Source organism: Fusarium vanettenii, assembly GCF_000151355.1.
Source record: "Fusarium vanettenii 77-13-4 chromosome 7 genomic scaffold NECHAsca_22_chr7_11_0, whole genome shotgun sequence".
Classification (NCBI taxonomy): Eukaryota; Fungi; Ascomycota; class Sordariomycetes; order Hypocreales; family Nectriaceae; genus Fusarium; species Fusarium vanettenii.
This window is the reverse complement of record NW_003315863.1, coordinates 696,532-720,742: the sequence shown is the minus strand read 5'-3', so window position 1 is coordinate 720,742 and position 24,211 is coordinate 696,532. Positions and strand designations below refer to the sequence as shown.

The 24,211-nt window shown below is 47.5% G+C and overlaps 5 protein-coding genes across 5 annotated transcripts; 2 read left to right on the top strand and 3 right to left on the bottom strand.

Moving 5' to 3' along the window:
• Window positions 1–3,439: 3,439 nt before the first annotated feature.
• NECHADRAFT_1063 (uncharacterized protein) lies at window positions 3,440–5,806 on the bottom strand (the record flags this gene model as incomplete). The annotated part of the gene is made up of 9 exons (XM_003044423.1): window positions 3,440–3,822; window positions 3,881–4,645; window positions 4,711–4,874; window positions 4,935–5,002; window positions 5,056–5,224; window positions 5,277–5,368; window positions 5,430–5,605; window positions 5,654–5,687; window positions 5,747–5,806. Coding segments are annotated over 9 exons (1,911 nt in total), but the record flags the coding sequence as incomplete, so codon positions are not given.
• Window positions 5,807–7,360: 1,554 nt separating this feature from the next.
• NECHADRAFT_45570 (uncharacterized protein) lies at window positions 7,361–9,986 on the top strand (the record flags this gene model as incomplete). Its single annotated transcript, XM_003044549.1, has 4 exons — window positions 7,361–7,643; window positions 7,717–7,837; window positions 7,901–8,215; window positions 9,182–9,986. Coding segments are annotated over 4 exons (1,524 nt in total), but the record flags the coding sequence as incomplete, so codon positions are not given.
• A 3,447-nt stretch (window positions 9,987–13,433) lies between these two features.
• On the bottom strand, window positions 13,434–15,099 carry NECHADRAFT_83224 (uncharacterized protein; the record flags this gene model as incomplete). Its single annotated transcript, XM_003044422.1, has 2 exons — window positions 13,434–13,950; window positions 14,003–15,099. 2 exons carry the CDS (start codon window positions 15,097–15,099, stop codon window positions 13,434–13,436), a joined length of 1,614 nt encoding a protein of 537 aa, XP_003044468.1.
• A 3,185-nt stretch (window positions 15,100–18,284) lies between these two features.
• NECHADRAFT_95199 (uncharacterized protein) lies at window positions 18,285–20,134 on the bottom strand (the record flags this gene model as incomplete). Its single annotated transcript, XM_003044421.1, has 7 exons — window positions 18,285–18,314; window positions 18,368–19,005; window positions 19,054–19,352; window positions 19,408–19,446; window positions 19,499–19,683; window positions 19,740–19,793; window positions 19,850–20,134. The coding sequence occupies 7 exons, from the start codon at window positions 20,132–20,134 to the stop codon at window positions 18,285–18,287; spliced, it is 1,530 nt and encodes a 509-aa protein (XP_003044467.1).
• Window positions 20,135–20,900: 766 nt separating this feature from the next.
• On the top strand, window positions 20,901–24,080 carry NECHADRAFT_95198 (uncharacterized protein; the record flags this gene model as incomplete). Its single annotated transcript, XM_003044548.1, has 6 exons — window positions 20,901–21,334; window positions 21,387–21,597; window positions 21,649–22,042; window positions 22,091–22,245; window positions 22,296–22,361; window positions 22,410–24,080. The coding sequence occupies 6 exons, from the start codon at window positions 20,901–20,903 to the stop codon at window positions 24,078–24,080; spliced, it is 2,931 nt and encodes a 976-aa protein (XP_003044594.1).
• Between the last annotated feature and the right edge of the window lie 131 nt (window positions 24,081–24,211).

Genomic DNA, 24,211 nt, shown 5'->3' with positions numbered 1-24,211 from the left:
CTCCCCTTAGTCTTATTTACTAACTTAGATTATATTTATATTACTAGCCTTTTAATTAGATAATCTTTATTCCCTATTAACTATATAAAGCGCTAATTTAATATAAGTAATCTATTTAATATTATTAATAATATCTTAATAATTTTTATTTATCTCTTTATTTAGCTAAGGTAATAATATAAATAACTTATTAGTTAGAATTAAGATCTTCTTTATCTTATATTTATCCCTTAGCTCTTATAAAATAGAGGCTTATTTCTCTTTAAGTATTTAGAATCTTAGGTTCTTTTCTTTATCTATACCTATAGGCTTCTTAGTTAGGGTTACCTTCTAGATAAGCTATATAGCTTCCTATATTTCTATAATATCTTTAATATAAACCCTCTTTCTTATATTAATATTAATAGTAATAATTATTATAATAAGGACCTAAGGTATATTTATCTAATTAAATAATATAGGTTTTTTATTAATTAAGATAATATTAATAGAGGTTCCTTACGGCGGGTTTTAGCTATTAAGGATATCTTAGTTACCTCTAGTAATAGCTATAAGTAATTAATTAAATCTATTAGGGGACTTATATTTTAATCAATAGAGCTTTATAGCCCCTAGGTATTTTTAAAAGAAGTTATTAATAATATTATCCTCTAGTTAAATTAGCTTAAGCCTAAGGCCTACCTTATTATATTATTTAAGCTATCTAGCTAGTAGGCTTAGTTTAGACTCTAGAAAATAATTTAGCTAATTATAAATAAGCTTCTTAACTTTAAATTACTTAAAGAGGTATATAAATATTAGAGGTAATATTATATCTCCTCTCCTAAGTAAGGCTATTTTACTTAATAAATTATAGCTTATAATTTTCTCTTTTTTATTATATATTAGATCTATATAAATATCTAAGAAGTAATTTTTACCTATATAATATTAATATATTATATTATTTCGGTTATTTCTTTACCTCGATTTATATATAGTATTTATATAGAAATTCTTATATTTTCTTAATTAATTAATTAATATTATATAGGTTTAGAAATATTATAAGTTTACTAAGGTAATATACCTATTATTCTCTCTCTAGCTAACCTATGCGAGCTAGAGCTAGGCTTCTTACCCCTTTATAAGGTTAATTAAGAGCTAAGTTAATTACGTGGTTAAGTTATTAATTTTCGCGTTAATTACTTCCTTAGGTTCTTTCTTAAGGATTTAAGGAGCCATAATAGCTTTCAGAGTAAGACTAAAGCTCTTTAGAGGAGTTAGAGCCTAGGTAACTTTATAGATATTATTATTAGCCTTAGGGTAATAAGTTTTTTAAATCTTAATCTTATTCTTATAATATTATCTAATTATTTAGGTAAGATTATTATAATTTATAATAGTAATCTCCTTAATACTCTTATTATATTTTTTATAAATATCTTTAATAAGTTCTTTAGGTAATACTTTATAAATAGCTTAGGATTAGCTCTAAGAGTCTCTCTAATTATTACTAATTTACCTAAAGAGGTATTAATATTTATTTAATTACTTAATAATAATATAAAAGTTAGCTTTTAGTTATATTTTATTAAGTATCTTTAGTTTCTCTTTAATTATTTCTAATTAATTAAAATCCTTAGCTATAAAGGATTCTCTTAGTTTCTCTTAGGCTTCTTTTTAATTAAGTCTTTCTATAGCTTATTAAATTTCTTTTTTAATCTTAGGGTTAATATATAATTTAAAAAGCCTTATTTTTTTATCCTCTAGGATATTTATAAGTTTTATTTATTAGTTAAAGTCTTATAGGTATTTAGTGATATTTTTCCCTTTAAAAGGAGGAAAAGAGTAAAGGGGAACCGCGAATAAAGAACTAATTAATCCTTTAGCTAAGACCTTCTAGAATAAATTAATAAGAGCTTTATTAATTACGACCTTATTATTACTCTTAGCTTTCTTACTATAACTAGTATTATACTTTGGCATTAAGTTAGGTCTTTTATTATTTTATGCTATTATTATATTATTTATAGTAATTATTAATAATTAATTAAATAATTCTAAGTAACTAAAGTCTCTATTATTTATACTTATAGTCTAAAAAGTATAATAAGGATTAGCTATTAGGGTTTCTTTAAATATTATAAGGACTAAAATAAAAATAGTAAAGGATTTATTCTTTATAATTACCTAAATAAGTATTCTAATAGCTAGGGTCTTCTATTATTATAATATTAAAATCTTTTTTAATAGCTAAAATAAGGCTAAACCCTTGGTTTTATTAGGAAATAATATTTCTTATAAGAGCTATAGGTTTATAAAGTCTCCTTTTTTTATATCTATAGTAAGAGGATTCTTTTATCTCCCTATATTTATTTTTTATAGGGTATAAGAGGGGTCTATTTTAATCTCGATCTTCTAGAGAGGAATTTAATTAAATAATTCTAAATACCTAGGGTTAAGAGTAATTAGAATTTATTTATAGTTATTTTTACTTATAACTAGGGAGCTTTTAGGGTCTTCTTAATCGCTTACCTTTTATTTCTTATAGTAATCCTTATAATCTCTTATCCTTTAGCTTAATAATAATTATTATATTTATAATTTATTAATTAATAATATAGAAATATATTCTCTTATCTAATTAGATAGATATATCCTTTCTTAGTATATACCGGTAATTTAAAAAGATAAGAGTATTAAAAGTCTTATATAGGGGCATTAGATTTATTAGAGAAATAGAATATATTAAATTATATAGCTAAAAGAGGGATTTATTATATAGCTTTTCTTTAAGGTCTTTTTAAAAGAGAGATCTTATATATTTTCTTATGAGGTAAATTTAATATAAAATAATAAGAGTAATTAATTAATTAATAGTAATAAAGATATGACCCTTAAAGGAGCCTAAAAGTCCTCTGCTTAAAGCTAGCGAAAGTAATAATAAAAGTAAGGCTATATGGCCTCTGCCTCCTTTTCTATGTATAAGAAATTGCTTTATAGCCCAAAATGGCTTAGCACGCTTTTCCCCTAACTCACTAATAGTATATGTATTTATAATCGCGGATACGCTATTATAATCTAAACCTCGCTTACTGTCTAGCCTATAAAGAGTGGGGCGAGGGGAGGCTAATAGGACTACCAGCCTTAATATACCCCGCATTTAGTACCATCACTATCGATAAGACGCTAATCCTCGATTATCGATACCTAGCTAAAACTTCCCTATTTGCAGACTAGAGTTTAAAATAGACTATTATAAGTTCTATAATCGGAATTATGAGACGGTCGGGTCCTTCGAGTAATATCTAGAGATTAAGCACCCGGAAACGTATTATTCGCGTTGCTAAAGATGTTTTCTATACGCTAGTGCTAAGTAGCAATATATCGCCGATTCTCTGCAGCACTATGTCTACTATAATACCGGATCGTCGGCAAAGGCGCCCAGCTGCTTACCAAACGGCCCTGGGCTAGCAGGGCGAGGCTGGTAGTAGGGTGATTCGGTCTGGATAAGACCTAGAAAAACGTTCTCAGCACCTGATAGCTGGTACTGGTAGAGGGCGCAGTGCTGAACCGAAGTCCCCCACAGCCAGGTAGGCCCTGTGCTCTCAATAAGAATACCTCGTGCTGCATAGAAGTCGATACTGGCCTGCTTCTTGTCGTCGATATCGTGGTCTGCTGCCCACACCCAGATGCTTTCAAGGTACGCAGAGGCCTTGGATGTGATGTGAAGCATAAGAGATGCCGCAATGCAGGCAGGGTTAGCCTCGTTTGGAAGCTTAGGGCAATCGGCAGCCTGAAGTTGGCTGCCCTCAGCACCCCCAACTCTAAAATGAGAGTCTAGAGAACACTTGATGTCAGCAAGAAAGTGCATGGCAACCGGAAATGCTTGACGTACCCCATAGACCAGCGGAGCCCTGGAACGACTCGTGGACGTTCCACTCGACAAGAATAGCCCCCGCTGTTGGACCTCGAACTGTGAACATGACAGACTGGATCTCAGCCACACCTTGGTTTCCGGGGACTCCCACGCGAATGACAGGTCGAGGGTTGGATATATCTTCAAACTTGGCGCCGGTCCCCATCAGCTGAGGCCAGGTCTGGCCAATAACCCGGGATCCAACGGGAATGGTGACGGTATCCTTGATCACGTAGACGCCGTACGGGATATACACGATAGCCGACATGTCGGCCGCTGCCTGGAAGGCGCGGTTGAGAGCTACTGTATCGTCGATCTTGCCATCTCCCTTGGCGCCCCATGCCTTGACATCGACGAGATCGCAGCCCCCAAGGTTAACATACCGGGGGCGTTGCCTCGTAAAGTAGTACTCAGTATCTCGGATGGAACTCGAGAGGCCAGGTCTTGTGAGCATCGACGCCCTTTCAGGAGCAGCGATCTCGCCGCCTTTGACAAAGGTGGTGTTCCCTGAAGTGTCAGTGACCCTTCCAAAGCCCCAGGACTTAATGGGGAGGATCTCCTCCGCATCGCCGTCTCCAGCCAAGAGTACCTTTCCGCTGTCTACTTCCGTGAGAAAGGCGTCAACATCGTTCATCAGAGCGTTTTGTATCATGAGCGAGGTAGAGTTTTCTGGCGAGAGGGTGGATGTAATGAAGGCGTCCATTGCCTCGCCTTGAACATCGGTCACAACGAGAGAACCTACGCCTTGTCCGCCTGCCGTCTAGTACGAGTTAGCGTCCCAAATGGATAATTTTGAGTTTTTAATCGACTCACCTTTTCTCGGTCGTCGATGATCTTGATACCTGTCTTCACGTTCTTGAAGTTAATGCCCTGCAGTGTCAAACCCCAGGCCCAGCGGAGCTGGATCGCCGCGTCCAGAATGTCCGAGAACCATAGATCACGGGCTGTAAACTGTTGATTTCCCATGTAGGCACTTCACAATTCCATATCAGCTTGCTACTCCTTGAATGATGTGTTATCGTCATTAACCTACCCGTATTTACCTCCTAGGAAAAGGATGTTGGACATGAATCCTCCGTTCCCGTCCTCCATGTAGATGCCCTAGGCGAAAGAAGTGAGTGAGCTGTCAAACTCCTTGTCGAGGGTCTTCATACCTGCTGAGTTGTGTCAGGTGAAGTATCGGCCCAGAGGACGACATTCTCAATGGATGTTCCCTGGCCGACCTTCCAATGAATACCACAGACTTGGGCGTCTTTCGGGGTGCAGCGGATATCGATGTATAAATTGCGCACACTGCAGAGGAAGTTTCGTTTGCTGGAGTACCTGCGCAATCACTAAGAAACAGACACAAGAAATTCACTTGAAAACTACCCACCACTGGGTGTCTTCGCTCTCGTAGACATTCGTAGTAATGACACCGAGACCAATAAAGCTGGGTGCAGCCACGATTCGGGGCATATCGACAGGCTGTGATGCGATATGCGTCAACGATGCCCAGTGCGATAAAAATTGAAATGCGTCAACTTACATCACCAATAATCTCAGTGTTGTAGTACTGGATGATGGAGCTGCTAACCATGTAGACACCTGGGGGGAAATACACAGTTACTGGGTGGATAGTGCTTCCAGAGCAGTTTCGACCGCATCGGCCGCCGTCAGATATGGCACGGTTGATAGCGGCTGTATCATCAGACTTCCCGTCGCCTGTTGGGGGTATTAGTAGAGGATACTGCGTGTAAACACAATACACACCTTTGGCACCGTAGTCCTTGACGTTTCTCCAAACCTATTGCCCATCAGCTTTGGTCAGAACTCGATCCATTGCGCACACCTCGATCAACTTACCTTGTAACCATCGGGAGCAAAAGGACTCAACCCGCGCTGCTTGATGTTGGCCATCCACCAATGAGAGGCCGACCTCTTCTCGTCATGGCCGCCGTTCTCCTTGGTCTGCCCAGGTTGGATCACTTGGGACTTGTTGTCACCGAACCGGTAGGCTTGTCCAGGCTCAGGGCCGTGGTCATGTAGCCCATCACCCTTCCTCAGGACAGGAGGCATAGCGTAAGTGTCGACATGGCCGCGTTTGGAGCCGACAGTCTCAGACTCGGCAAGAAACTTGGAACTACCGTCCTGCGGTAGCGGCGTAGATTCAGCTAAGATACTCGCAGCCTCAACGAGCTCTGTCGGCACCACGTAGTAGCCAGGCAGACTCTCGGACTCAGCACCCATTGCAGCAGCACGCATCGGCCCACCCTCGTACTGCAGCTCAAACGCTGCCGACTTCTGGGGTTTCTTGGAGGCCATGACGCCGGGTTGGGGCCTGCGAGAGGTTCTGTTCATGATTCTGGCATTCTCCCTTGCCATAGCAACCTGTCCCTTTTCCACAAGCTTGCGAGCTTCCTCAACTGACGAAGCCGATCGCCTCGGCAGCGAGGCAACATCTCCATCATTGAGGCTCCGCTCAACAGCAGCATGGTTACGAGCAGGGAGCGCGGAAGGAAGAGCAGGTTCATGAACCTTTGCGAGAGAGGGGTAATAGAGAAGAGTGAGAATAAGCCAAAAGACCAATGAATTTGCCATTTTGACGAGGTCAAGAATGCGTGGTGCGAAGAAAGGAAGAAGAGATTGTGAATCAAAGTCTTGGGAACGCGGCTTCTGAAGGATCTATACCAAAGTTGATATACTCGGCCCGGCCCATCTCATTCCTGGTCAGCATCCATCATCATATCCCAAACACGGATGACCGAGATGAGAAGGGCTCGTCTGACCCCATCAGGAGCTTGGCTGTTTCAGTTAGTAGTCGAGCCGTCACCAACAAGCTTTACAGGGAGCGAGCCGTACCGATGACCTTGCGATGATCAATGCAGGGAATGATTGACAAGGGTCGCAAGGTCTAAGTGGAACCCAACCATGCATATTTTGACTCAACTGTTTCTATATCTGTGACATAGCAACCAACCAACACCACAACCAACACCAACTCAATCCTCCGCCCGGCGGGGAAAGAGTTTCTGATAAGAATGATGAAGAGATTTTCTGCATTTTAATAATCCCGGAGTTTCAAGTTAAGGTTTGAGCTGTAAATGAGTCGGCAATAATCACATCATTGTATGCCGTTGTAATCCCCGCCATGTCCTGTTGCTTTACTCGAGACACGAAGCATGCATGTAGACTATACGAATTCTCACCTTTAGTATAGTCCATGGAGTACGTAGCTTACTTCATTTACTCACAACAGACCCATCGTGAACCCTGCGGCAATCTCTACTTCGGTTGCAAAGCAACTCTGAGCGTGACTGAGTCGATCCGGCCGTGATCTATGCATGACTACTTATGTCCTTGTTGCTCCCATTACAATGTCTCCCTTCTCAACTGAGCTCTCTTGCACATGCCCATTGTCTCCTTCTGTCTCTTCTCTTACCCATTATTTAGTCGCTCACTACCTATCCTATTGTTATCATGCGTGCCGTTGGCGGGACCTCCCCGTTCCGCCTCTTCCATTCCCTATTACTCTTACTTGCCCTTTTCTCAGTCGAAGCACTCTCGCAGGCGAGATGCAGTAAGGAAAGCATTTGCAAGACTGGCTGCTGCAGTAAGGATGGCTTCTGCGGAACAACCGACGCGTACTGCGGCGATGGTTGCCAGAGCACATGCGACTTCCAGGCAGCCTGCGACGCCAAGAATCCTTGTCCAGACGGTTCCTGCTGCAGTAAGGCGGGCTTCTGCGGCTTTGGCCCAGACTGTAAGTCTCTGTTGTCATGATACGAGGTCACCGGCCGTCTTGACCCATGCTAATCCCAGTTATTAACATCTAGATTGCGCTTCCGACAACTGTGTTGGAAACTGTGACGCCAAGAGCGAGTGTGATCCTAGTTTTGGCCAACAATGGGCCAACGCCACAGCTTGTCCTTTGAACGCTTGCTGCTCAGACACCGGGTCAGTAACTGCCCTGACACCCCCTTCTCCCTTTTCATGAAATTGCATACTAATTCTTGACAGTTACTGTGGAATTACTCAAGAGTTCTGTGGCGATAGAAAGTTCAGCAAGCCTACTTGCAAAAAGGACTACCCCGTTAGTAGAGTTGTTGGCTACTACGAGGGCGGCGCAGTAAGACGATCGTGCAACCAGTTCTCTCCCGACGACATTCCGGCAAACATTTACACGCACATCAACTTTGCTTACGCTGTTATCGATCCCGTCACCTTTAGGGTTACGCCGGCATTCAAAGACGACATCCAGACCTACCATGACCTCGCCAAAGTCAAGCGCCGCAACCCTGGTCTCAAGGCCATCATCAGCGATCTTCAGGCTCAGTTAACCCATCAAGGGCCGGGCTGCAACTATAATAAAGAACAGATCTCAAACACAATATAACATCATGACCCGATGTTAACACAGTGGCCTAGTTAAACTTCTGCAGCAGCAGAAGAGTCATACCTAGCTGCATCATCATGAAAGTCTAACCTCTCATGGGTATTTTAATTGCTCTAACCTCCGTACGAGAAACAAGAGAATTATCCACCTCTTCATCTTCTCAAGCTATAATCTCTTAACACCATAGCTTTGAACCCGATGCTAAGAACCACAGTTGATCAAGCAATCAAAGTCACTAGGTCGTATGACCATATCGCCGCCACCCAGTATAGGAACCAACATCTTCTACCTTCTGGCCCCCTCCGTGAGATATATAGTCTCCTTCGTAACACACGATTATCGTCATTTCGGGATATCGATATAATGAGGGCTGCCACGGACCAAATCATCAAGCCGGACGTCTATCTCGAGCTCGCAATCCTAGGCGGAGAGACATTCCTCACAACCTCAGAGCGCCTAGGGGCACCATAGAACCTCAGGCGCTTCGTACGACACCAAGAGCTGCCGCTGCTCAAAAGTCTCAGGGACAAAGAGCCCGATAAGCACCTATTCGTCGAGGTCATGAAGAGAAACACAGCCTGGATCGATAGGCTGCTGGACGTGATCCAGCAGCTGAGAGAGGCCCGGCGAGAGGAAGACCGTGGGTGAAGCGGGGAAGTCGGAGGATGGGCTGTGGAGGACACGTTGCCGGGGGGGGGGGATCAAGGTTTTCAAGTCGTTGAGTCACAGGAGTGACTCAACTGTCGGGAAGGAAGAAGGTTTCGGTCGTGAAGATGGAAAGGTTTGGGTGGTGGAGGAGTACGGGAAGGAAAATGTTAGTTAGAGCTTGAATGCAACATCTCGGCGAATTGCCAAACTTGTTGGTTGGCGCACACATCATCTTTGAACACAATGGCCATCATCAGCGTTGGCGGCTGGCAGTTCGGTGAGGGCCCGACCGAGAAGGTCTTCTCGCAGATGGTCGCCTCTGAGGAAAATCAGAGGGCATTCATCACCTCCATTGTCTCCTTTATCAACACATACGACTTTGACGGCGTTGACATTGACTGGAGGTACCCGACTGCTCCTCCGAAGGGGGGTAGCTCTGACGATACCAAGAACTATGTCGTCTTTGCGGAGAACCTACAAGCGGCTCTCAGAACCAACGGCCTGCGAGACGGCTTCTCCGTGACGGTGCCCGCTGTTTACTCGTACCTACAGTATTTCGATCTCAAACAGCTGTCAGATCATGTCAACTGGTTCAACGTCCTGGCTTTCGATCTTCACGGGGCCTTCAGGAGTCCCGACAGTTGGGTCAACAACAAACTCAACGCTCACACAAACCTCACCGAGATTGCCGACACGGTCGACCTGATCTGGCGAAGCGGCGTGCCTTCGGCCAAGGTCGTCATGGGCTTGGCCTTTTACTCGCGAACCTTTACGGCATCAAGCACCAAGTGTGTCTCCAAGGGGTGCTCCTTCGACTCGGCAGGTCGGGGAGAGAGATGCTCGGACGAGATTGGTCTTCTCAGCAATGCTGAAATTCACCGAATGCTGTCCTGGTCTGGTACCAAGCCGAGACTGGACAAGGAGGCCGCTGTCCAGGTTGTCAGGTACGATGACCAGTGGATAACGTACGAGGACAAAACGACGCTTCAGATCAAGCTCGACTTTGCGCGCAGCCAATGTATGGGCGGCGTCGCTGTATGGTCTGTTAGCCAGGATACCAACAGTGGCACCTACTCGCGTGCTCTACAATCGGCCATTAGCACCGTGAGTCAGGTTCAGACGCCAACCAAGCCATCCAACCAAACCAACCTTAGAAAGCGAGACGAAGGGGACCTCAATCTTGAGAATGTTCCCCTGGATTCGTGCAGATGGACCAACTGCGGAGGAGCGTGCCCCTCAGGCTGGACTGCTATTCTCCGTGATGAAGAGGGCAAAGAATTCCAAACCATTTGGGAGGATTCAGGATGCACGACACCCGAGGTGCGGACCTGGTGTTGCCCCCCGGGAGAAGAGCCCAGGTGCGAGTGGAGTGCATGGAACCGCGGCATGTGCATGTCCTCATGCCGGGATGGTTACGTTGAGGTTGGTTCATCCAAGATAGCCTGTGACTCTGGAAGTCAACTGGCTTGTTGTTCAACCAAGACCAAGGATGGTCTGATCATTGACTCGATGAGAATCTGGGACAAGTGTCGATGGGAAGGTGAAGAGCCGGTTTGCGGCCCAACCAACGGCCCGGACGAACCCTGCTCTGAGATGGAGGACGACCGACGCGTTCGGCTCGCCAAGGCATTCATGGGCAGCGGATCAACCAAATGCCTGGCGGGCTCAAAGGGGATCTTTCACTTTGAGGTGGAACAGAACCTTTGCTGCAAGCCCAAACAGGAAGAGGATCAGAACCGATACTGGGATCAGTGCTTCTGGAACGCCGATGCCCTCGACGACGGACACTGCCGAGCAGGATGTCCCCAAGCCTCCAGCCCGACAGGATACACCAAGCTGGCCCTGAGCTTGAATGGCGGGTGCGAGTCTGGGTCGGCGGCCTACTGTTGCAAGCCGACAGTCACTAGGAAATACGACAAGGACAGTCTGGAGTCGTACCTGGAGGGCAAGGTGGCGGAATGGGTCGAGTCCCCAACCTGCCCAGCCGATGTTGACAAGCGATCCATTGAACCAGACTCGACCGAGGCATCAATCAAGGCCGCTCGCCGAGAATTCGATCCTGAACCAAGCCCTCATGAAGTTCTCGAGGAGGTAGTCTATGGATTCATCACCCTCGACGACAACAACCACGAATACGAGCACGTTTTAGACGCGCAGTTGACGGAGAGGTGGACCCATGTCACCTCGGACAATATCGACATTATCTACAGATACTCTGCCACGGTGAGGGATATGGTCGAGAAAAACAGAGAGCCTGGCATTGCCTCTCTGTTATGTCGACTGAATGAGTGGGACGATTTCATGGGCAGTGGCGGCACCAACAAAACCCTCACTTGCAGCTTGTCAGACCTACCCGACGAACTCTACGACGAATACGAGGCGCCCGAGATAGAAATCCCAATCCACGATGGCCTCAAGGTCCGAGACCACGACCTAGCCCCTCGTGCGAAGGGCGAAGGGAGAGCGCGCCCTATCGTTGTCACAGTCAAGGGAAATGCCAACAACAAGAAGAATAAGATCTACTGGGTTATTTGGTCGCAGCCATACTACAATGGTGACAAGCTGGCAGAGAAGAACAAGGATAAGAAGTATTACATGCTTGAATTTGACCCAGACGACTGTACAAAAGCCGAGATTGTTTACACTGACCAAAAGAATGGACAGAACACTGAAGGTAAGCTGAAGCCTCCGCCTTTGTTACGAAATGTTTACTGACATGGCCTTTCCTCCAGGAGAGCATCTTCCCGAGCTCCAGACCATGGGGGATTTCTGGGGGTTCTTGTCCGAAGGAAGGATTCCCGCCATCAATGAGTCCATTGAGAATCCTTTAATTGGCGAAGAGTTCATCAATGAGCTCAACCCAGCGGGCTATGGGCGATACTGGGTCGAGACGTACCTACAGACGAGCTTTTCCAGGTGGCAAGCAGAGTATGGCAACATCTCCCCGATGGACCATATCTTTCACGCCATCGGTTCCCAAGATGATGCTTCGCACATGGTTAACACCCATAGTGTCGTCAACAACATGAAGGCCATAGTGAGAACAGCATACAACAGCACTTTTTGGGGCAAGTCTGCCAATACAAGAAACATAGATATGGGGTAGGAAACAATTCATTGGCGACAAGAGACTGGGAAGATACACCAGAGATACGAGCATAGCGACTACACGATCGATCGGGGCCATTTACAATGTTGTAAGTCTCTACACCTCACTTTGCTTCGATGGACTTCGCTAATCGTGCATAATCAACCCAGGCAATCGGCGTCTTTCAATATCTCAATCATGCCAACATCGTAGAGCACATGCGCCAGCAAAATCTACTGATTGTTCGCATATTAGAGGACGCCGAAAGATTGATCCGGCAACAGATGGAGGACGACGACATAGAACCCCCGGCCAACATGAACCTTGTTGGACAGTGGCGATTCTTTATGAACGGCCTCTACGAACGCATAGCGGCTCGTGCTCAACAAACTGCGCAAGATAGGATTCAGCGCATCCGGCAACGCTGGGAAGAACGCCTCTATGACAACTTCTTTGCCCCGTGGAGGACCAATGGTGGCAACGTGGATGAGCCGGTTGAGGAACAGTATAGGATCACCAACTTTCTGTTCTTCCTGGACAGCATAAGTAGGCGGGCAACTGAACTGATGACGCTGCCTAACAACTTTTGGAGCGACGATACTCACCCTGACAGCGGCGACAGTGACTCTGACAGCGGTAACGATGATCCTGTCAAGGATCCTGATTGGGACCCGGATAAGGACGATGTCCCCCGACAGTGAGCCAAGAGAGGGGATGGCTCTTTTGAGGTCTAGCCGGAGGGCACTCGGGAGTGCGTTTGGAATCAGCAGTGCTTGTGTCTTGTGGTTAGACGATGGATAGGGATGAAATGATTAGAGCCAGTGTCTTCTCCCAATACGTAGTTAGTTGCCCCAGTATTTGATGGTGTTACAGATACTGGAACGCCATGTAACTAGAGCTTGAACCTCGAGGGTGACGTGGAAAAGTGCTGTTATGGCTCCAAACTGATGTGCGTATTTGTTGTCATCCCCCCTAAGGACAACGCCAGTTACCATCCGACCTCAGCGTATGGCCTTTGCAATTGAGACTACCCCAGCTTGATTATCCGAGACTTTCTATGATTATTACATAGAGATTAAACGGCCTCCATGCCATGCATTTTGTGTGTGGACTTCAATTCGCGCAGGGTTATGGGGAGCCGCCTATAGTGCAATGGTGTATTTGAGGCGGTATCACACGAGCCGCCCTTCATCATCATCAGCGACACATTACTCTCGTCGTTTGTCAGTTGATAGAAAATTAATCGCCACAGCCTCGAGCAAAGCTCGTAACGTGGAAACTGCAATTGCCATCCAAAGATACATCAAGCACACACAGGAATGCCGTCCAGTCGCCTATTTTGTCGTCTGCTACCGCAACCCCCCACGTCACACCGTCGATTCGGACAGTTCCGTGTCTATTCACACCCGACCGGTACAATATCAAGGCAGTGCATTCGGGTGGGACCTATCATAGCGATCCGTCCCGCAATTCCACACTTCGTTTGGCATGTCCTGGGCGATGCGCCAGATATCCTTCAAGTCGATGACTTGGTCACGAACATGCCTCGCGTAGTACAGCCAAGTGAACAGGGAGTGAACACGGACCTTGACGCGGCCCTGATATCCATCCTCATCAGCACCACCATAGCCTCTGGCAAGAGTTCCTTGACAGTTGCATCCCTCGACTTGAACAGTCGTGGCGACTTGGCCCTCTGAGCGATTTGGGGGCTCCCAGTCAGCGTCATACGCCCAAAGAAAGAAGTGAGGGAGGTCATAATTTGTTAGTAGAGCTTCCCCCTCCTCATCGTGGACGCCAGCGGATGGAAACAGGGGTTCCCCGAGTTCCACACCATGGGTGTCAAGGTCGGGGAAGATACAATCGTTGTGGAGAACCAAAAATGTGTTCCTCGACATTCGTGGGCTACCAAGATTCAGCTTCGCGACTGTTTTGAAATGCCTTGTTCATGGAATGTTAGTGAGAAGCATCCTCGTTAGGTTGGATGGCTTACTCTCGAAACGCAGAAGGGTAGGCTTCGGATGGCAGACCATGGACTGAACAGGGCGACTGCCACTGAGCGTTCATGTACTCTCCCAAATCATATCCACGCATGATTGTCATATCCGCCCCCCTCCGGTAGCCGCAAAACTCATTGGGGTTACCGTTGTAACAGCCCGGAGCGTTGGTATCCTCAAAGATGGAGAACCAGCGATCTCTCGCCACAGCTGGTCGTCGCTCGACCTCACTGGACCTGTAGCAGACAAACCCAAAATCTTGCCCCCATCTCCTGATCTCAGCGATCCAGGCAGGGGCTTTGGGGACGATGCTGGCCCAGACGGCGGGGGCTGTCTGGTCGGTCAGAGGCTCCTCTCTCTCGACCGCAGCCTCGTACTCGTGTAGCATCCTTCGGGCCCAGTATTGTGTCAATCTGAGATTATACTGCTGTGGGTGCCCACGAGCCACCTCTCGAGCTTGTGCCAGTCGGTCATCTTGGCGCAGCTCTTGGACGTGTGCTTCGTATAGACTGTCAAGAGCAAGGCTGGGACCCAGTTCCCGGATGTGTTCCTGCCTAGGGACTCTCCAGTCGACGAGAGCAAACTTGCACAATTCCGCGGAGCGCAGCATAAAGCACTTGGGATTCCCCGTGTTCTCGCCCAGAACCCGTCTGAAATTGCGTATGTCGCCCATGTTGTCGAGGTAGCCGTTCAGCGAGCGCAAGAAGGTTGTCCCGTCGGGTGGATAATAAGGCTGCCGAAGCAGATCAGTGCACTGGTCTTCGGTCAAGTAGCCAGTCAGCGCGACCTCGACAGTGTCTGCTCGCCTCGCTGCTCTTCTTCGCTCGGCGTATCGGTTTCGGTCACGCTTTTCGAGGTAGGTGGCGCGCTCTTCAGGTTCCATTCTCTCGAGGCGGAGTAGGTATTGACGGCGCTTTTCCTCATCGCGTGCAATCTCTGCTCTGATCCTCGCCATCCCCTTTAGGGGTTGTGGTTCTTGCGGGCCAGTGTCGCTGGCAGCGGCAGGCTCAGGGTCTTGCTCTTGCTCCTGTTGGGGCTGACTTTTTGTTTCGTCATTGTCGCCGGACTGCGAGGTCTGGCTGTTGGGTTCCATGGACGTTTACGTAGCAAAGTAGGGGTGAAGTTGTGTTGTGATGAAAGGATGAGAAGAAGAAATTGTATGTTAGGGCCATCGGGGCAGGTACACTTTATATAACACGTGCTCAGCTCATGTGACCGTTGGTTTGTTATGCTTGTTGTCGCTGTTGGTTGCCGTGGGTCGAGCTCTTTACATGTCAATCAATCTGTGACAATGAATGCAAATATCAAACGCCGAATAATTAACCCATGACAAAGAGATCCAGACACTCCCTAAGACGCTGATTCAATTTAAAACAGGATGCATCCATTATGCGGCAGCCTAGAGCGCTGATATGTGCGAGTGGTCACTCTGGCCAGTATTCTCAGACCTGGGGACTGGGGTCAACGTCTGAACGGTAAAGCCAATTCCAGACAAACCCTTCCAGTCCCTGCAGTCTAGAGAGGAGGGGCTCAAGCCGTGATTCCTGCCGCCTATTAAGCTTCGTCTCCGGTCAACTTCCTCCAGAACGCAGCCCAACCACTCAGAGGCCTGCCTTGGTGCATACCCATTTCTCTTCCTTACGCCCGAAATCTACATGAACCGACTCCCAGCCAACAGTGCCGAGTGCCTTCAAGTGGCAAAGGTTAAGTCGAGAACTGGGGCCCTAGAGGTGAGAATCGCCGCGTGAAAAGGTTGAAATATCACGTAGTAGGTAAAAGTGGGAGGAAAGAAACCCAGCTTGACCAATAACTAAAGACAACCCCACTGCATTGTTAAAGTGAGCATCCATGCCTCGGCTAGAAACCGCGCCTAGCTTTAACAAGGGGTTACCCCGGCTTAGCTTTTTTTTTTTTTTTTGGTTGTCTTTTTCAAGTTGTATAGGGTATGGGGTGGCTTCCGTGTTCACAAGTCTCGGCTTTTGGGATGGGATATTTAGAGTAACATATACGTATTAAGAAGAGTAAGTATACTATCGCGGCTTAAGTGCTTAGGCTTAGCATACTAACGTAAGAGGAAGACTTTATCCTTTATGAATTTTCCTTTAAGTTTATTTGTATTGTCTAGAATAGGGTTTCACCACGGGATGAAAATCGCATCACAACATGCGGAGTTAATTTACAGCTTATCGATAGACGGTTAAGCGAACCAACTAAATAGAGACATTGACCAGGTTAAGATGAGGATCGGACGTTGATTGGCTCAAGCCAATCCGCGTGTTAACACAGGCCAAGGATAAACAAAGCCCTACGCGTGACGCGCCATGAGTCGTAGCAAGTGGAATACTGCGTGTTTGATTCTATTGCCGCGTTGCGAGTCCAATGTTGATTAAATAACGGGAAGCAGCGCAGCAGTCTCAGAGACAAGGGACCTATAAGCCAGCCAGAGGCTAGGCATAGCCAGCAAGATACAGCTGGCCAGACGTTCCGAGCGCCTTGTTTCATTTCGGGCTGCAAGTCTTTTTGAGTTGTTAACAGCAGGCACCTTTATTATAGTTGCAGCCCGACCCTTAATAGGAACTAAGGCAGATGATCGTTAACAGTAATATTCAGCGCTGACAGACCAAACACGCACGTGACACGCTGTAAGGCGAAGATACAGTTCAACCCCTGAAAGTTTCATTAGCGTGTGCTCACCCCTGATTTCTCCATTCAACAGCGTACCCTAACGCCACGGATAGCTTCTAATTTTAGAGACACGAGAGAAAAATAGATTAAGTTCATAATATTAAAAGCCTCGAGTTCCCAGAGAGAAATATACAAGGTTGAGACTCAGAGACTCTTTGCTCTTATTAGAAATGTACAAAGCTGCTCTATTCTTACTCTCTAATAATTCGATAAAATCGAAACGCCTTTGTACTGACTAATCCAACTTTCACGCATTGGATTGTATATACGAAGATGCTCACAACCGTGATCAACTATTAACCACCCTGAGTTTGGTATTTTATGTCCCCCGATGGACCACCAATGTCGGCACTCAAACACATTTCCATCCACTTTGCGGCTCGGAGAAAGGGGTGCCGTAGCGTGCAAGCTAGTAGACAATAGTCAGGGTTGAGACCATGATTATTGGAGTAACAAGGCGCCATGGCTTGCAAAACCATTCACTAGCTCAACGCCATATTGCTATTGATCAAGATCTAGCGGCGATCATTAATTTCCCGTCATCTGCCTGTCGTTTAAAGGAAGTCCCACCCCCAGTTTCCACATTCCAGGTAACCTGAATCTTTATCTAAACTAACCTCAGTCGTTCTTTTTGCCCTGTCGTCGAGAGATCATGTATGCAAAGTCTGTTTTGTCCTTGGCCCTCGGGCTTCTGGCGGCTGATACTGTGGTCGCCAGTCTGTGTCGGCCCCCATCCTCAGGTATGTGAATATTGCATTGCAGCTTCTGCGATACTCTGACTGACGCTCTCTCTGCTCAGACACGTCGTCAGCTGTCTCGTCGACAGCGTCATCTACTTCGGCTTCCTCCACGATCGAGTCCCTCTCCTCAACCGAGTCCCATTCGACCACAGAGACTGCCTCTACTACCGAGTCCCTCACTTTGACGTCTTCCTCTTCTGATCTATCTACCTCGACAGCTTTCTTCACCACCACTACCTCTTCCGACTCCACAACGATCGAGACATCGACATCTGCACCTGCAACCACCAGCTCAACAGGCCCATACGACCCTATTCCCACCTTCAAGGTTGTGGCTGTTGGTGGCCCCGTGCCTGGCGCAGAGGTCAGGTCGACCGGCCAGACGGGAAATATCCTCACTTTCAACCCCACCTATAGTGGCACTCGTGTCCTCTCCTTTAACCTTGAGCATAGCACCGGCCGTGTTCGCGAGAGCAATGGCAAGTACATGTGCCTATACTATAGCAGTGGTCCTTCCTGGGTCGTACTCTGTGATTCTGAGTCAGACGGCATTAAGTATCTCACCTGCACGGTCATGCCCGACCTCACTCTTTCGTGCAGTGGACCGGAAGGACACCGTTACTTCGATGACGAAGGCGAGCAAGTTACCTATGACACTGGTGGCACAGTTGATCACTTTTATGTCACATGGCAAGGTCAGGGATATTACTCCGCCATTGGGGGCGCCAATGTTGGTGGGGACTTCAGCCCGGTCAAATATGGGTTGGAACAGGTGAATTAGCCTTGGTGTAGGCGAGTTGTCTCTTGCCGAGCGTTATGCCTTGTACATCCTTCTTTCTCGAAGTCTAAACCTCTAGTAATGGTACCGAAAGTGCGGATTTCTCTACAAGAGTGGTGAGCTATCAACGTCAACTCATTTCAGGGCATAGAACCTACATTGTCGGCGATATCCTCGAAAGCATGAGCAAAGTCAACATCATCGACGATCTCTCCACTGGCAACCATCGCGTCTCGTTTCTTGTTCATAAACACGTAGTATGTTCGAAGCGTGATCAAGACCAACTCAAGGAATACAAAACAGCCGAGAATGATGGCCAGTGCAAGGAAGTAGCGCGGTGCGTCCTTGTCCCGAAAGCATTGAGGGCCAATGGCGTTGCCCACGGCCCAAAAGACAAAGTTGCTAGCAATGACAACCGATTTCTTCGTTTGGCCCGCGACATTTCGAGACACAAGAGACAGTGCCAGGCCAGAGCAGGTCCAGAATGAGTAGATGATGTAGTATGCAATTAGGAGCTCGACTCTTTTGCCGTGATGGAATGGCTGGGAGATGAGCACCACAACGCCAGCGATGGTGGGTAAAAGACCGAGCATCATGATCAGAATGGTCTGCTTGAACTTCCGGTCAGCCCATGCCGAGGTCAGCATGACGGTGAGCATAACGATGCCGATTGGCATTTGCAGAAGCTGAGTCTCCCATGTAGAAAAGCCGAAAGACTTGACGAGGATGTTGGCGTAGGCCCCAATACCACCGGCAGGCAGAGTTGTGCAGATCTGAATCAAAGCGAACGCATACACTTTTGAAATCTTAGTATGTGAGTCAAAACTTTATGACGAGCACTCACCTTGAGGGTCCAAGATAGCGTGAAAGATCTGTTCATTGCGAAACACACGATTCTGAACTCCTGTTCTGTTCTCTCGTACCCGCTCTACCATGAGCTTCTTGTCTTCTTCTGACCAGCACTTCGCCTTCATGGGCGAATCGGGCATCCAAAAGAGGACAAAGAAGCCCCAGAACACAGTCGCTATTCCATATGTCATGAAAAGGGCCTGCCATGACTTGATCGGGGAGGTCGAGGGGACGAAGGAGAAGGCAAATGCAAGAAGCCCGCCCAGGATCTGTTGGATACCGTTCATCATGTACCTAGAGAGCAGAAACATTAGTACCCAGAGAAGCATGAGGTAAACGGCTAACTTACCAATACACAATAGTACTCGCTTGTTCCTCCTTCTTGTACCTATGAGATCCAAGATTAGTAGGAAATCCTGACAAGACAAAACTGCACTCACCATGTAGAAGAAAGAAGCACAAAAGCAGGCTGACAGACTGCCTCAAAGCCACCAAGGAAGCCACGGAGAACGAGGAGTCCGACAAAGTTGGGGGCGGCAGCGTGCAAAGCCAATGTGGTCACCCAGAGAATGACGTTGATCGACAGCCACTTTGCAATGGGTAGACGTTGGAGGAGGTAATTTTCCTAACACACACGATCAAATCCACTGTTGTTGTTGTCGAGGTTCATAGATGGCTTACAGGATACTCAACCACCAGAACGACGAGATACATAATTGTTGTGAACCACGAATACTACAACCAGTCAGATGTACTTGGTTCAACCAAATCTCGAGGTGCATTTGACGAACCTGGTTCGGGGCAAGGTTCGCGTCCTGAATGATACCCATGATCGAGGCAAACGACATAGTGCCTCTATCAAGCGACTGGGTAAAGTAGGTGACGACCATGACGACCAAAATGCGCTTGTCTATCATCCTCTTGGGACGCTTGTTCGTGTCCTCGTCGATCTGGACTCGTGACTCGGCGACATATTGTGCAACTTCGTTATCGACGAGATCGAGGTTCGCTTGGTTCTTGCCAACTTCGCCATCTTCAGCGTGGATCGGCGTGTTGACTTCGTGGTCTGGCTTCATGATGTTTGAGGAATGGCGAAAGAAGATGATGAATTGATCAGGTTGGCCGATACAATGGGCACAGTAATGGACGGATGGACGACTTTATATGAGTCGATGAGTCTCGAAACCAACTCGCCAGACACCCTCTTCTTTCCCCAGAAGGAGCCCCACGGGGAAGAACAAGGTCAGAGTCATGGGGAAGAGGGTCGTGGGGAATCGGAGCAGGATCAAACAAAGTCTTCCTCAACCAAGGGCAACAATCATGACTACGCCAGGAGAGGAATGGCCCAACAGCCCCTCTCGCTCTTCGTTTAGGTGCACGACTCATGCGTTGCCCTCTCTCGACCTGTGGGACTTCGGCTCTCGTGAAAAAAAGACGTCTTCATTATCCCGAGTCCGACACCATCAGTCACCCATCAGTTCTCATTGGCTGTCAACCACAGGGATAAACCCATCAGTTTTCGGAGCCCGCACCAATATCACCACGCCAATTGCCCGAACCCGAATAAACTCCATCTTTTGTCGTGGACGGACAATTGAGCAAAAGCCCTCGAGCCGGCTTCCACGTTGTAATTGGCCCGGCTCCTCATCCGCATTATGATGCAACAGCTACTCCACCTCAATGATCATCCGAGATGCCATCAACTCCACACACGGTGGGATACGAGTGGATAATCATTACTGGAGCTGTATCCCTGGATGATATAAGACTTCTGCGAGGGGTCAAGCAAGGGCCTGAGGTACTGTTTTCAGTTTGAACCATCTCAAACACAAATGCCTTACCATGCTTGAAGAACAATTCATCGAGTTCAGCCCCGGTGGCACCGATCTCATCGACGCTACCATTCTTGTCGACGATTCCGACTTTGCTGGCGTGAAGATAGCTGCTCGCAACTTGTCCCAGGATTTTGCCAGGGTAACAAAGAAAGATCCCCTCCCCGTCGTCACAGTCAAAAACTCGAAAGACATCAAGACAGGAGGCTCGAGAGTAGCCATAATTGTCGGTTGCATTGAGTCGAGTCCGTTATTGCAACGTCTTGAAAGAGAGAACGGCGTTCGGTATAGCGCCATTAGAGGGAAATGGGAGTCTTTCCTCACCACCCTGGTGGATAAACCCCTCGCAGGCTGTTTTGATAAGGTACTTGTCATTGCTGGTAGTGACAAGAGGGGCGCCATTTTTGGTATCTACACACTGTCCGAGCAGATCGGAGTATCTCCGTAAGTGATCCGGCCAAGGAATCATAGCCAATTGAGTACTGAGCCGGAGCAGATGGTACTGGTGGGCCGATGTACCCTCAAAATATCACTCAGCCGTCTATGCAAGCCCCAAGACAACGACACATGGCGAGCCGTCGATCAAGTATCGAGGAATCTTTCTAAATGATGAGGCTCCGGCTATGACAGGTTGGGTCCTGGAGAAGTTTGGCAAGTACAATTCCGAGTTCTACAAGAAGGTCTTCGAACTTTTGCTCCGCCTCAAGGTAAGCAAGCATCCTTTTGAGTACGTTCTGGAAACTGATGAGTGTCGCCAGGCAAACTTCATGTGGCCTGCCATGTGGCCTGGATACCCAAATCCAGGAGCAAACTTCTTCCTGGATGATCCAGACAACCAGCGAGTAGCAGATGAATACGGGATCGTTATGTCAACATCTCACCATGAGCCAATGCAGCGTCTCACAAACGAGTGGGTTCTCGAGAACGGAGAGGGAACTTGGGATTGGGATAACAACAAGGAGAAGATGACGCAGTTTTATGAGCATGGTGCCCAAAGAGCCAAAGGTTACGAGTCATATTTCACCATTGGAATGAGAGGAGAATATGACCGCAGGATCAAGGCATCTGACCCAGCTGCAGCCATATCGGAGGCTATCGAGACTCAGCGCGAGGTAATCAGTAATGCTTATGGCGGCAGCGACAAAGTTCCACGTAAGTGTTTGACCCTGGCTGAAGCTGGGGCGATCTGACATCTTGCAGAACTCCTCCCTCTGTACAGAGACATTGAGCAGCTTTACGACACTGGCCGGATCCATGTTCCCGAGGAGGTGACATTGCTGTTCCAAGATGATAACAATGGCACCATGCGCCGTCTTCCTACCAAGAATGAATCTGCTCGAAAGGGTGGTTCTGGTGTGCGTCTCCAACTTGTCCTCTTGGGGACATCACCGCTAAAAGCCTCTAGCTCTACTACCATTTTGAGTACGTCGGTCTGCCACGGAGCTACAAGTGGATAAACAGTGTCTCACTGGTGTGTTTAGCTATTCCCTGACATCATTCACTGCTAAGAAACCTCTAGGGAAAAGCATGGCACCAGCTTAGACATGCGTACAACCGCAATGTTCGACAGATCTGGATCTTCAATGTGGGTGATCTAAAGCCACTGGAGACTCCAATCACGAGGGCCATGAGTCTAGCATGGGATATCAACCGGATCACATCAGACAACCTGGGTCATTTCCTCCAAGAGACGGCAGGAAAGAACTTTGGCTCTGAGCTGAGCTGCGAGATTGGCCGTGTCTATCATGGATATGATCGTCTGGTCTCTTTGCGCAAGCATGAACTTATCGAGCCGACTACCTTTTCCCTCCTGCACTATAATGAGGCCGAGACTGTTCTTGGCAGATGGGAGAAGCTTTTAGAGGATGCCAAGTCGGTATATGACCGCCTCACAGAGGAGCAGAAGCCTGCCGGATACCAGCTTATCCTACACCCTGTCAAGTCGAGCCACATTTTTGTCGCCCTACGCGTAATGCAGGCGCGCAACCAACTCTACGCACGACAGAGGCGCAACACCGCCAATACCACGGCCCAGCGTGCTCTTGACCTATTTGATGCGGACTTTGATGTGCAGCTCGAGTACCACTCTCTGCTAGGCGGCAAATGGAACCAGATGCTGATGCAGACACATCTTGGATATGAAGACACCTGGCACGCACCATCTCGAGATATGATCACAGGTTTGGGATATGTGCAACGGCGCCAAGACTCCAATCCTATTGTTGGACAGATGGGTGTCTCTGTTGAAGGTCATCAAGGCGTCCGTCCAGGTCTCATTAACGAGGAGTCTGAACGCACGCATCGCAGTCGCCGTGACCTTGTGCCAGGCTTGACACTGGGAACCATGAGCCGGTACGGCCCTATTTATAGGTGGTTTGAGATCTGGACTCGTGGCACTCCGACGATCAACTGGACGGCATCGACGCCTTACGCTTGGCTGCAACTGTCCAGTTCCTCGGGGTTCTTGGTGCCCGGCAGGGATGATGCGAGAGTCCATGTCACTGTCGACTGGGACCAAGTCCCTGACCACTTTGATCAAGAGGTTTTGATCAATGTTAGATCCGGCATTGGCGATTTTGAGCAGATCCACGTACCCATTGTGGGACGCCGTGTGCCTGGTGCCTTTCAGCAAGGCTTCATTGAGGGCCCTGGTTATGTCTCTATGCCTGCTACGAGCGGCATATTCGGGCACGACTATATAGCCATGCCAGACTGTGGTAGGTTTGAAGATGGATCTGTTGGATTGGATCTCACACACAATGTGAGCGACACAGCCGACTTCCTAACATATCACTTCTACCAATTCTCAGACACCAGCACAGCAAAACTTCTACTTGAATTCGGCATCACATTCACCACCTCGGCTGAAGATGTCCCCTCATACGACTTGCAGCTGAAAGAAGGGCCTGTCACACACCACAACATTGAACAATACACAGAAGCCAGCAACCGCTTTGGCTTGAAGTTGGGAGTTCCGCGCGCTGAGGGTTGGATGAAGGCGGCAAGTGATCATGTCTGGAATGCGTCGCATGAAGTGAATGGTCTCAAGCCTGGGCCTCAGGCTATCAAGATTAGGCTTTGCCATCAGAACGTATTACTCGAGAAGGTGGTGGTGGACTTTGGGGGTGTTGGAGAGAGTTATCTGGGACCACCACTGAGCTACAAAATCGGGGATGCTTGCAGGCCTTGAATTAAGTCGGGCAACATAGAATCGAAGGAATAATTTCTGCCGTCTTTTAGCTATTGCTAGAAAAAAGGACAATGCGGAAGCAGGTCTGGCGCGTTCATGACTTAAGAACCGTTGACCCCTGGCCACACATA